The sequence below is a fragment of the Chelonia mydas genome, chromosome 18, assembly GCF_015237465.2.
Source record: "Chelonia mydas isolate rCheMyd1 chromosome 18, rCheMyd1.pri.v2, whole genome shotgun sequence".
In the NCBI taxonomy this organism is placed as follows: Eukaryota; Metazoa; Chordata; order Testudines; family Cheloniidae; genus Chelonia; species Chelonia mydas.
The window spans coordinates 15,605,845-15,619,718 of record NC_051258.2 but is presented as its reverse complement, the minus strand read 5'-3'; the positions used below and the strand labels follow the sequence as shown (position 1 = coordinate 15,619,718).

Below are 13,874 nucleotides of genomic sequence, written 5' to 3'. Positions count from 1 at the left end.
TGGGCATTTCACAAGTGGTGGCTGTCTGACTGCAACCCACGCTCGGAGAGAGAGTGTCTGTCGCCCGCCAGTGGCCGATCAGTAAACTAGAGTAATTCAGTAAGGAAGTTACTAAGCTAGGCCAACAAGTAGCAATGCAGAGTTTTAACTCTGAAGGTTATGAGTTCAGACCACGGCATTAGCTCCGCAGATCAGACTGAAACTAACTTGGTGAATTTTATTTGCAAGTCAGGTTTCTTTTCAAAACTCTTTGGCCAGCCCTATAGGACATTCTCCACCCACGTCTCTTCCTCTCTCTGCAGCTGGTGAAGCTATGTAGTGGGATGATTGAGGCTGGGAAAGCCTACATCACCACCAACAAGCACTTCGTCAGTGGGGTCCGAGACCTGTCGCAGCAATGCAAGAAGGACGAAATGATTTCGGTAAGTTGCCTGGGGGGAGGAGGGAGGTGAGCATCAGAAAGGGTTAAACTTTCCAACAAGAGACTGGGGCATTATATATGGGAGGAGGATTTCTGGAGATTCTCTCTAAACTGAGCAAATAAAAATGTTTCCCAGGAATAGGCAGATGCCTGTGATGCTAGGTAGGTGCTTTGCAATATGCAGTGATGCGCTGGGTTTCTATGTGGTGCTTCCTTTGACTTCCTATCAGAGGTCCTTTGTGCGAGTATCTTTTACTTATATATGTATGAATCAGGACTTTGGGTTCCTCGCCCAGTTTTGCCACTGCCCCAGTGGACAAGAAAGACACATGATCGCTGCGTGACTCAGTTTACCCTCCTGAAAAGTGGGTTCAGTTTACCTGTCTCACTAAAGGAGGGGTGGAGAGCAGATGGTTGTGAGGCATAATATCTACAAAGCACACTGAGATCTTTGCAGACACATACTGCTATTATCAGCTGTGGCAGGGAGGGTCAGTGATATCCAGTGAACTCCATCGAAGGCAAGGAAATCATGCCAACTCTCATTCCAGCTAGGGTCAGAATTTTAACAGGAATCTCCCAGGGATCCCTGAGAGTCTGTGCAGTGCATTGGTGAATCTTTACATGGAAGCTGTGCTACAGATGTGCAGAATATTGATCCCTTTGGGTGAAATGTTTCCTTGTAGAGAGGACCAGCCCGAGGCCTATTCATCATTTAAGTCTCACTAAGAGGCAGATTTCACCTTGGTGTCTGAAAGAATCCCAGATAATGCAATGTTGAAAAGGTTGAAGAATAGGATCCTTGTTTGCAAGAGGCACTATGGTTTTAAGAAGCCAGAATGCAAACAGGATCCTTGGAATCTAGGTCAGTGAGCATCGGTTATTTTGGAAACGTGGATAACCATTGTGCAGAAGAAACAGCCCGGCGGTGCTGGTTTCAGTACTAAACCAGAAAGGACGGGCAGCCTCTGGCTTCAGTGCCAGCCATTTATGTCAATGCACAGTTGCCAACTGACAGAGCGAGCGCCTCAGTGCCTTAAAGACTGTCCTTCCCCCTCTTGCCAGCGCTGGAGGAAGGGCAGCTGCCCCCATTCACTTCCTTTCCTCTTCTCCTTTCACAGGAGTGCCTCGACAAATTTGGAGACAGCCTGCAGGAAATGATTAACTATCACATGGTAAGGTGCCACCTCCCTCTTCTTTTGTTTGTGTGCTGGCGGCCAGCTCTTAATAGTCTTGCCTCCCTCTCTAGATGCTACTTAACGATCTGTTGGTTCTGGATCAGGCAGCAGTCGTGTGATACTGGACAAAGGCTGGGTCTATGAAGGAATCCTCTTAAGAGTCCCTTTCCCTGAACACTTGGCATCAATTACAAGAGTGAAGGGGTGGGGGGGGGATGTTGCTGCCAGTTGTACAAGGTTCTTCTCTCTTTAATGAGTCAAGTTCTGCTCAGTTGCTCTGGTGCAATGTCTAGTAGTAGTGTACTTTGTGCAGTGACCAGTGGGGTTGCATGGGTGCACTGATCAATGGGTTTGTACTGGTCTGCATGGGTGCATTGATCAATGGGTTTGTACTGGTCTGCATGGGTGCACTGATCAATGGGTTTGTACTGGTCTGCATGGGTGCATTAATCAATGGGTTTGTACTGGTCTGCATGGGTGCATTAATCAATGGGTTTGTACTGGTCTGCATGGGTGCATTGATCAATGGGTTTTCACCAGTTTGCACGTGTGCATTGATCAGGGAGGTTGCACCAGATTACGTGGGTCCATTAGTCAGTGGTCGTGCACTGGATGCATTGGTCAGTGCGGTTGCATGAGTGCATAGATCCACGGTGGTGCAGTGGGTGCATTGATCCATAGGGTGCATGAGTGGTATTGGTTAATGGGGCTGCATGAGTGTAGCTGAGGGTGGGATTTGCCCACTGTCTTTAACCAAACATGCAGGACACTGGATGGGAATGTGGGGTAATGCTCTGCCCAGCAAGGTGAAGAGGGGACTTTCAGCACCCTTATGGGTACCACGTGCTGCAAGGTTGCTATCCCCATTCTCTTCTGTTGGAAGGGTAAGGCTCCAAAGAAGTATGCGCTCTCTGAAGAATTTGCTGCATGTTGCCCATCGGCACCAAAGGAATCTTCTCTGCATCTAAAAGTTAGGCAGCGAGAGATACACAATCAGAGGACAGTTCAAGGCAGCTATGACCTTCTGGTGTCTGGGCCAACTGGAAAGAAAGCCATAGACTTTGCAGTCAGCAGCAGATTGGGGAGGGGAGAGGACAGGGCATCTCTCATCTTTGCTTGCACTGGGGACTTCCGGCAGCCAAAGTGTCAGGGACGTGCAACCGGTGTCAGAGGGAGAGGAGTTAGAATGCTCATTCCTCAAATGAAAAAAGCAAACCCACACTGTGGATGATTCATTCTTCTTTGGTGATTATGGTGGGAACTGTGTGTGAGGACAAGGTAGGACTAGACTGGGGTCCAAACCTCAGCACGTTCACCGTGAATGCCTCACTTGCATAGCCTGCATGTATTCCAGGGAGGGGGGAGGCCAGGATCCTCTTGGAAGCCCGTCAGCATTGATCTCTGCCCTACCAGCAGGAGTGGCTTGGAGGTTACCTTGCTGCTCCTGCTTTGGAGTTTTGCATTGGCTTGGTACGTCCAGAACCCAAAGCAATATTCCAGGGGGCGTGAGCCTCAGGTGGATTGGAACCCAGGGACCCGTTGGAGTGAGCAATCCACTGGGAACATAGTCAGCTTCGGGGTTAAGGACAAACTGGTTATAAGAATGCCACAGTAAGATTAAAGGAAGAAAGTGGCCAGATAAAGGCTGATTCTGGACTTCAATGTGTCTCGAAACCAGAGCACCTGGGGTGGGAGAACCTGTCCGGTGGACGCCCAGACACTCTATTTCTGAGCCTTGCAGAGGAGAAAGGTGGTTCTCACTCTGTGGCCCTGAGCCAGCCGTACAGTATGAGACTCATTCGGAGACAAGAGCGCTTCAGACCAAAGGAGGCTTCGGGTGTCGGTGCTGGAGTGACCCAGATTTATTCCCCATTGCCCCTGTCACTGTGCATGAGGGATGATGCGTGCTTTTGGAACACAAGCTAACTGTGGGCGATCAGAGGCAAAGCCTCAGCGAGTCCATTTCGTTTTCTGGGAAGCAGGTAGGGAGAGCACGTTTCCGAATGGGAAATGACACAGGGGAAGAGGTAAAAATACACCCAGGCTTTCTGGGCGCGTTAGCGTCTGAGAGCAAAGTCGACCAGTGATATAGAAACCCAACAGCAGGAGGACTGTACCAAACCGAATGTGTGTCAGAGAAGGGGGTGTGTGTGTGAGAGAGAGAGGGATGTATGCCCAGTCTACTCCAGGAGTGCTTTGCTGGTATAGCTAGACCAGTATACTGTACAGGCAAATGCTCCTAGTGTAGACACAGCTTTACCCGCAAAACTTTTGCTGGTATAATTCGTTCTGTCCCCACCCCCGTGTGAAATAAGCAATACTGGTAAAAGCAAAGCGTTGCTGGTAGAACTGTCTCCACACTAGGGGCTTCTGGCGGTACAGCTCTGTCAGTCCGACATCGCACCTCTTCACGCCCCTGACCCACGTAGATAGGCCTGCAAAACTCTGACGTGTAGACCAGGGCAGAGAGATACGGGGTGTATGAGGGAGAGAGAGAATGAAGGCATGAGAAGAGAAGACAGAGCCCTACATTCTGGTTGAAGGCCCTCAGGAGAACCCCCAGCCTCGGCTCTGCCTGCCAGAGGTTGCAACATGCTATTAATGTTTAACGACCTGTGGTTAGCTGAACTAGAAGTGCCCAATGTGCAGCGTCAGAGGAGACTGGCTAATTAAACCACTGTTGCTACCGTGGAGGATGTGGCGAGAGAGGGGAAGTCCAGAGCTGGCTGCAAGTGCAGCATTTATCCCAGCAGACTGACGGCATGGGCTAAGCTCCTATTTGGTAGGCATGGGCCAGGCCTTGGGTCTCTCACTCTCCTTTTGCCTCTCACACCAACCCTTGGGCCTAGTTTTTCCCTCAGGTCCCTACTGATTTCACTGAGAGTTACTCCCCCCCCCCAACTGATGGTAGAAACCTTGTGATGGGTCCCCAGAGCCCCAACCTGAGCAAAAGTCAAGAGCAGCAGGAAGTGATGGCCGGGATTCTCCAAGGGGACTGGTGAGATCCTGGCTCTCCAACTTGGGGCACAGCCAAGAGGCTGGTTCTCCGAAACTGCTGAGCATCTCCCCCTCCGAAAATTCAGGCCCCTTGAAGGTGTCCCAGGCTGGGCACCCAAAGGCTGAGGCACCCAGATGACTAGTCACTGCTACTAATGAGCCGGAGCGAGCGGAGGGTCAATAAGCCCAGTCACCTTCTCTCCTTTACCAGTAGATTAGCTATTTTGGCCACCCCTCCAAAGTCCTTCCAGTTATGGGGGCACTTGGTCTCTGAGTGTTTCAAAAGAGCCTACAGCGATCTAGTTTGTTTATGAAGGTGGAGTACGGCTAGACCCTGGGTGAGGACTTATCTCCAACCCCTCCCTGCTGTAATGGGCTCATACCTGGCCTGGTGGATCCTTGTGGCCAGCAGAGCTTTGCAAGCTGTTTTCTGCCCAGCGGCCCTGTTGCAAGAGTCAGCAAACTCTGGGACACAGCAGCCCTCCTCCTGATTGCCTCCCCGTCCTGTGACAAACTCTTCCTTTTAAGTTTACGTCGCCCAAGCAGACCGGGTTTGGCAGCTGTGCTTATTTAGTACCAGCTGAGCCCAGAAGAGCTTGCCTGCCTTTTCCTGATTGGGATGGGGGTATGTCCCACCTTTCCCAAGAGTGACTCTTCTGGGAACAACAATAAGCAGTGACAACGTTCCCAGAGCCAAAACCATAGCGGTGCCGCCAATGGTATAACCCCTCCTGCCCTCATCCCATTCCGTCCTGTCATGTTGGGGGAGTTCTCCACTGTTCACAAGTACCCCTGATTGCACTATTTCAAAGAGATGGCATCTCATGTTTTGCTCACTGCATGCCCAAAGCAAGACATATGTCGGAAGACTCGCTCCTGAGTGCTTTTGGGTGCAATCGCTCATCCCCAGGAAATGTCTTTGGAGTGACTGTAGCATCCCTGAGCCAGCTACGATGCCTGTGCCATTAGCCAAGTTATTTTTAGTGGTTCTTCTGCTGTCTCCTCTCTTGTGTATGTTTGTGTGAACATCTTGGCTCATCCAGGCACAAAGATGTCAGCTATGAAGCGGTGACCAGTGCTTCGTCCAGGCATGTGTCCAGTACAGTATGTACGGCTGGAACAAATTAAAAAGAAGGAAGAATGCCCTAAAATTCAGTTGGAGGAAGTTAAAGTCACTTGTTCTTTACCTTTATTGCTGGATCATTGGCCTGGGAAACATCCCTACTTCTAGTCCTGCTAGGACGATTCCCTGCAAAATCCACATATGAAATGCATTGTTGAGTGGAGAAAACTAATATGCTAATGCATCCCCAACTTTTACACGAGACACAAGCAGGAAAAGACAATAGCTTATTTGAAGCAAAATCCACTGCAAAGAAAGGATGATCTTGTGGTTAAGGCAAGCAGCAAGGACATGGCAGCCTTGGTAGTACCCCCATCCACCACCACTTTCCTTTTGGACTTCAAGCAGGTCACCTAATCTCTTTGTGCCTCAGTGTCCATATCCATAAAATGGGATTAACCATACTTTCATACCTCAGAGTGAGTGTTGTGCAGATAATTACATTAGTGCATGTAAAGGCCACAGCAACATTTTAATTAGGTATGTTTTGCCCTAGTAAGGGTGAAAGGCTGGGGAGGGGGAAGTAGAGGGGTGAGGGCAAGGACAGTAGGTTTAGTTCCGAAATGAAGAATGCTAGGAGCTAAAAATCAGGTATTACTTCAGTGGGATGGCACTAGTGCATTTGAAAACAGCAATTGCCCCAGGGCTCCTACTGGAATTCAAAAGAGACACAGTGTGAGAAAACAAGATTGTTCCATGGAAAAATCCCACTCTGGAGGAATTCCAAATACTCTACCATAGTGAACAGACTGCTTAGCCGAACACTAGAAAATGCAGTGCAGAGAGTCATCTTGTATTGGCTAAAGGAGTTCATTAGATGGGACATGATGTGCTCAGGTTGTAACCGATCCCCATGGTAGGGGTCGGGAAGGAATTTCCTCCCAGGTCAGATTGGCAGGGACCTTGTTTGTTTGTTTTTAAATTTTCTTCTGCAGCATAGGGTGGAGATCACTTGCCAGGAGCATCTGGGTTTCTCTCACTCACTCAATTCCTTGCCAGTGGCTGGGGCCTCAGGCATTGGCGCACCTGTTCTCTGCCAATGGCACATGATAGTTTTGTCTCTGAAGGGCGGTAATGCTTTGGTCTGATTCTGGCTGCTAGCTCTGGCGTGCGGGTGCTGGGTGGTGATGGTGGTTTCCATTTCTAATTTTTTGCCACTCTGTGATCTGATTTGCAAGTGGAGGCAGCAAGAGGCAAATGCTATTGTGCGTTTGCCCTGCTTGAGTCCAAACCTGCTTCTGCGGCGGGTAGGCTGTGACCCGCAATGCTGTGCAGGCCGGCGGGAGTGGGGTCCCGCACCCTGAAGGTCGGATGCCCTGACAACGTAGCAGGGCTCCTGTGTGTGGTTAGCTTACTGAGAATATATATATTTTTATACCACGAAAGAAAAGAAGGAGAGACAAGGAGACATTGTGATGTTGATGATGATGATGCAGAAGGTCCAGGTCCAAGATACCTTGAACTTCTCATTCTTCAGTGGGTCTTGTTTGTTTTGGTTAATGTTACGGGGACCAGTGGTTGCTCTCGGAAGCCCAGGGGAAGTGTTTCTGTCACATGCCGGTTATATGGGACTAATTTCACCGGCTGCTGTGGAGGAAATAGCCTTTCAAAATCTTAAACAATAGGCTTTCCAGGACATTCCTTTCACTAGTGTACACTTAAAGGCTTGAAACACGGAGCTGGAATGCATGGTAGACCATACCACTGATTCCACCAGTGCGGCAATGCTGACCTCTTGAGGCCGTTGGCATTGGTATTGTCAATGCGCCCTGACAGCTTGCAATTAGGCCAGGTTTCCCATTGTATCTGGCCTGTGGGGAGCTGCATAGCTTCTGAGCACTGGTTTCCTTCTTCACTGTGCCTCTCCTCTGGAGACACGCTCCAGAAGCAACCCAGGCAGGGTCCATGGCTCTCTCCCATCTCTTTGTGATGTACGTTTAATCCCGACTGGGCTAAACCACTCAGAGACGCTGCTCGGTCGCGGTAGCGCTGATCCTGAGCCAGTTAGAGTTGTTCCACTGGTCCACTGTTGCCTCGGTCACCTTTTGCAGCGGTCAGGTGTGTTCATGTGAAGCCATCGCAGCATGGGCTAGCCCCTAAATACATGATCCAGGGTCCCGGGTGGGCTTATGCCACCCAGGCTGCCCGCTGCACTGCTGCAGCTTCCCTGCTATGGTTACTGCAGCTGGCGAGGTCAAAGCACATGCCGCTTGGGTGCGTCTGCATGTGCTGGAGTCACACCTCCGACTGCCGTGTCATGGGGGGAGAGTTTGGGTGGAGTTTTTCTGGATCAGCTCGCAACTGGCCTCTCTTGCTCCAGCTCCTGAACCTGGCTCGTGCAATTGAATTAAGCTTCAGAACAAAGAAACTGGAAAAAATATGTTTGGAGTAATGATAGGGAGGGGGGACTGAAAAAACCAACCCCCATCAAACATGTCTTTGTTATTACTCATAATAGGGAGTAATAATAACATGGACCCTTCTCTGTTTGTCCCATCAGTACTGCCCCATGAGCTGCCCAGTAGGGGGTGCTGGGTCAGTGCTTCTTACATTACAACCTCTTCCTTTGTCCCAAATGCGTCTCAGCTTAGTCTGCTCGCTGAGCCAAGGTAGCTGATCAGTGGCTGCTTTCCCTAGACTTGGGGCACTGAGCACCCCTTCTTTTCTCTGTTGCCAGCACCTGCCCCAAAATACACACAAGCTCAGAGCCATTAACCATCGGCTGGGCCATTAAATATGAGAAAACAACTTTTGCCTCTTTTTATAGAATCTGGTGAATGTAATTAAATGTGAGAGTAACAAGATCTGCCCATAGCTAAAGGCGAGAAAGGCCTTTGCCAGGCCTGGATCAATAGCTCTCAGCTTCATGGGCGGCTGGACTGAGAGTAATGAGGCAGTATGACGACGGGTGGAATGATGGCAGTGCAATAGCTCACGTAGGTTTCCTGTAGCCCCGTGCTAATGGCCATTAAACCACACCCTTGAATGGGAGACTGGTCCCCAGCAACTGCTGATTGGGAATCCCAGCTCCCTGCCATTGTTCTGCCCAATGGAGTCACTTGTCTACTCCGAATACAGAGCTACTGCAGAAGTAGCATAATCCTCCCCCTATATGTCTAGAGCAGAGGCTGTCCTTTATGGCAACCCCTTAATGCTGACTGGCTGCCCAGAGTAAAGTGTGTTCGACACACTGAAAGCTCAGAGCTGTCAGCATCCCACAGCTAGGGAAAGGGCAAGTGTGATGGGACACCCTCCCCCCCAGTGCCTCTGGTGGAACGGCTAAGGAGCATTCCCACACTCAGGCATCTGTAGCCTAAAGTGACTATCCCCTAACCCTAGCCATGTCTCATGTATGGTCTCTGGTAAAATTTTGTTCAGGCTTGAAGCTACAGGTCAACCTGGCTAGTAATCAATTCCAGCCAGTCCTTTGGGTAGATACTTACTGCAAGATTTGTTGGGCACGCAAAGGGTAACAGAGACACGACCTAGTAATACAGAGCTATCCATCCACACAGGGAATTTCCAGCCAGGACTCAAAGCCCAAGAGCAAAACTCATGTCATCAGGACCCCTGAGAGGAAATAAATGTCAGGGAGACATCAAGGGGGTGCCACAGTAGGGCTGACTGGGCTGAATGGGGTCTGCTGATCTATCGGAGTGCTCCAAAAATCCTATTATACATATGAAATAATAAATAATCCATCTCTCTCTCTCGATCTGATTTATCCATGTATCAGAACGGGTGGAAAAACAGGATGTATGTTTCAAGGATTTTTTTATGGAAAGTTCATCCTGGTTTTTTTGTTGAGAAATTTCATTGACAAAATCAAAATGCAGAAAATTTCCCACGAGGTTTATTCCCCACGTGCCCCCGCTTTTCTGTCTTTGTATCCATCCATCCATCCATCTCCATGTCTCTCTATGTGTCCATCTATCCACCCCCTGAATGTTCCCCCCTAGCTACCTCATCTATCAGGAATCACTGAGATAAGAAGGAAAAAGCATGCACGTGAAAATGCGGGGGCAATACAGTTATTCGGGTGGAGCCCATAAAGCCCATGTATGGCCCTTTAGCAGCCCCGGGCTGTTTTCAGACTCCGAAGTTGTGACATTGCAGTTGCTCTCCAGCACGGTTCCAACCAGCCCAGTCAGTGCTACTCTGTGCCTTATCCCCATCCGGCCTTAAACCGTCCGGTCCATCCCTAGCTGCTGTGGCTACGTCACGGTATCTAGCAGCAGCCGCCGCCTTCAGAGACGATGTAGCTTCACTGAATGGGCTGAGAAGCATTTCCTGCTGTCAAGGAAAAAGCCACCCAAGCTGTGAGGAGTCAGTGAGGCAGATGCCAGATGTCTTGGGGCTGATTGTGTTGTGTTTAAGGCAAAGAGAGAGAAATATCTAAAGGATGAAAAAGGAGAATTCCTCCAAGCTGCTTGCTCCCCACAGAGCTGGTGAGGCTATGAGTAGCTTCCTACCGCACATGGTGATGTGCCAGTCGCATCAGGCTGCTCTAGTGGGAAACATTTAAATGGATGCAGAATTGCCAGCTGACAAAGTGAGTCCAGTAGGATTAGTGTCACCATATCATGACATTGGTGTCATCATGTCACCTCGCAATGACATTTCACCAGCCTCCCCTCCCCCAAATACTTTGGGATAATTTAATGTCCTGTAGGCTATGATAAAGCCCCACCAAAATCAGGACCTAGATCGACCAGTTAGAGCAAACGCTCAGAACCCAGGGAAATTCCAGGTTCTCATTAGTGTAGTGAACCACCAAAAGGTTGGTGGTTGGGTTCAGAGATATCCCCACAGATCTGGATTTTTTCTGTGAACTTCTTGAATCACTTGGGGCTGAGAACAAGTTTCCTTGTCGTGTTTAGGTACTTCCTACTCCTGGGTGAATAACCTGAGAGGCTTTTAAAGTATTACAGGAACTTCTCTTTGCAATGCCAGCTAGAAGCCAGAAATGCAGACGCAGTGGTAATAATGTGTGAGGGGCTGAAGCATCTGATCTGGACTTTTTCAAGTTTTAGGTGCACTTCACGTTTTGGATGTACGATCTGCTTGGTTCTTCTTTCAGCCAAACTCTATGTGTAATCCCTGCTAGCTCACTGGCCTGGAATAAGTCTCTTCCCCTCCTTGTAACACAGCTTGAATGAGAAGGACCTTGCTGAAAAGCAGCTGGGGAGATTTTCCCATTTTGATGGGGCGTACCACCAGTCACTCACTGTAGATGAAGCAGCTCACTAGGTGGCTTGCTCAACTTCTTGTTGCCCCTCCAGGAACAGTTACTGGGCCTCAGCCTGGGCCTGCTGTTGTTGTGCAAGACGTCTATTCCCTTCTCCTCTTTGCTAGGAAGGCAGGCTCGGTCATCCCACTTCTCCCACCACGGGCTGTAGCATGCACTCACTACTAGCGTGCCCCCATCTCTCAGCACATGGCACTACTGGGGTTCTTCTCTAGTGCCCCCTTGTGTCCTGATTCAGCAATGGTCTGTCCCTTCTATGGGTAGCCTCCTGACTAGGTCAGCTCTCAGTCTGGTTCCCTTTCGGGGTTAACAGAACACAAGGCTGGTGTTGTCAAGGGTAGGCCCCTGACTTGGTTAGGTTACTTGGGTTATGGCAGAGAGAGCCCTCCTCCCTGTTCTGGCTTCCCCCACAACTGGGCTCTAGTGAAAACAGCCAGCCCTTTTTATCTGGCCTGCTGGGCTCTCATTGGCCTCTGCCTGCTCCAGGCCCTTCTAGGTGCCAGAAGACCAACTCTTGTTGGTTCTGCCTGCAGTTGATCATGAGAGGTCCCTCTCTAGGCGACCTCTGGATGTCTGAACTTGCTGCTCTTCCTATCCACCTTCTTAGGGCGAGGTGTGCCAAGGTGGTGGGGCCTCCGGCAAGGGGCAGTGAATGCTTGGTACATCCTGTCACTCCAGTGAACAGTATTCTTTAAACACCAGGCTGGAGTCACTGTAGCCCAGAAACTCCATCTGGGTCAGATGAGAGACTCCTCCTGTCAGATGGCTTGTTAGGTTCTGTTGCCAGAAACTTGAATAGCCAGGAAGTAAACTGCGGGAAGAGTCTGACACCAGGGAAAGATGCCCCATATGTTGTAATTATCTAAACTTGTTTCTTTGTTGGAACAGCCTCAGTCGTATTTGCGTGCTCTTTCCACGGCAACACCCTTGCTCAGCGTGGAGAAATCAGATACCACTAAGCCAGCAGTTGCGCAGTGCATGTGTGAAGGGAAGAGGTTTGGATGCCAGGAAAAACCTCCGCCGAGCTAACTCCAGTCCTAGCTCTGGCCTGTGGAATAATTCTTAGATCTCAGAGTGGGCCATTCTTTTGGAAAATGTGGCAGTTACCTTGACAGAGTAGCATGGATTAATCTCCAGATTGGTAAGGCATCTATTCCAATTCCCACTGAATCTTTCTGTTGACTCCAGTGGGAGCTGGCTGAGGCCCGGGACGTGCTGTGCTGTAGGAGGTGCCGTCTTTTCGATAGAACATAAAACGAAACTTCGGATCGCTTTTGGGCACTAAAGATCCCAGGACACTTTGATCAGGGATGCTCAGCCCAATGCACTGGCCAAATTCCTACTCAGATATTGCATTGTGCCTCCATAAATATCCCTGTCTCTTCTGTTAGATGCAGTACTTTTCAGTTCCTGTCATATAGGTAGTGCAGTGTTACTATGTGCTCTTAAATAGCTATAGTGTCCCACCCCAGAAGTGGCTGCATTTTAGGGATAAGCGGAGTGATTCTCTTGAGTGATTGGCAGACACTTACTTCTGCTTAACTTCTGCCTTGCCTAGAAATCAGTGTTAGTTTCCCTTTCTCGGTACAGAACAATCCTTCCAGCTAATGTACTGGCGGGGCAATATCTTAGCAACAGGGACCCTCTCTATGGAGGCTGTAGGCCTCCAAATAACCATGCATTCTGTGTTTGCTGATCCATTCTTGCTGCTTCCAGGGTGAAATCCTGGCCGCACTGAAGTAAATGACAAAACTCCCATTGACGCCAGTGGAGGATTTCACCCCAGGTTCATGGGGCTTGTTCATTTCAATACAATTTGCATTTATGTAGCATACAAAGAACACTGCCTATGTTAGTCCATTTTGTGATATTTAGGATCTACCCCTGGAGTGTAAGAAACATATTCGCTCCCCTTCCCCTTCTCTTGCTGATCCTTGTCACGCAGCACTAGAGCACGTGAGTCAGGCTGAAATCCCAGTGGCTAGGAGAAAGGGCGGGTGACACAGAGTCTGGAAAATCTTAGACCAAAGGATGCGTTCCAAGCACGCCGGGGGAAGCTGGAACGAGGCAGGGAACAATTCCGTATTTAAAAATCAAGCTCATAAAACCCCTTTTGATTGAATCTATTTATTTGATTTTGAAAATTAAATGGAGGAGCCATTTAGAAAGCTTCTGGCAGATGGTCTCAGCTGGCAAAATTAATAAAAGAGCAGAGCTGGTATCAAAGCAGGCGTCTCTTGTTGCTCAGCTGAGATTTGGCAGGCTTGAAATGCCCATCTATCATCAGGTGTCCCACGGAGAAGGTTGAAAGTAGAGGTTTTCTCCGCACAGACTTTCTCATCATCTGAGCTCAGGGTGCAAACCCCCGTCTTAATTAGAAAAGGGTTTAGTGGTCAGTCCACACCACAAACCCACCGAAACAACTGGCAGTCTCTGCTCAGGCCAGGAATATCAGGCATGGCTGCAGGTCAGGAGTGAGGGGCATTGGCAGGGCTGTGAGGGGCTCAGGACTGGAATAGTGGGTGGGAGGGGGCAGGTGGCAGGTCAGGAGTGAAGGTCTGAGCAGAGGTGGGTGTGGGTGCTTGGAGGGTGCCCGTTGCATTATGCCAGCCTGACGTTATTTCCACTTAAACCCACCCATGAAAAGTGTTAATCTTGGATTAAAATTATATATATATAAAAAAGAAAAGACCCCCACTCTCCCCCCTCCCCACATACACCTGGGCTGTTCTCTTGGGTGATCACTGCAAGCATCCATTTCCCAGAATCCATCCCGGAGCGATGCCATGACAGCAGAGGGACATTTATCTTCCCAGTGGCAGAGGCCATCTCCCTAACCAGGCATCAGTATGCACAGCAATCCTAGTCACCACCTAAACGCAGGGGCAGGACACCCGCACCAAAACG

General features: G+C 49.5%; 1 protein-coding gene across 6 annotated transcripts in view; it reads left to right on the top strand.

Annotated features, from left to right (window-relative positions):
* The window catches only part of ACAP3 (ArfGAP with coiled-coil, ankyrin repeat and PH domains 3), a 159,529-nt gene that overhangs the window by 74,763 nt on the left and 70,892 nt on the right, over nucleotides 1-13,874 (top strand). For all 6 annotated transcript variants that reach the window (XM_037881109.2, XM_037881110.2, XM_037881111.2 and 3 more), the window contains exons 3-4: nucleotides 303-422; nucleotides 1,543-1,596. In XM_037881109.2, the coding sequence (XP_037737037.1) occupies nucleotides 303-422; nucleotides 1,543-1,596 (174 nt within the window). The remainder of the gene's footprint in view (nucleotides 1-302; nucleotides 423-1,542; nucleotides 1,597-13,874) is intronic.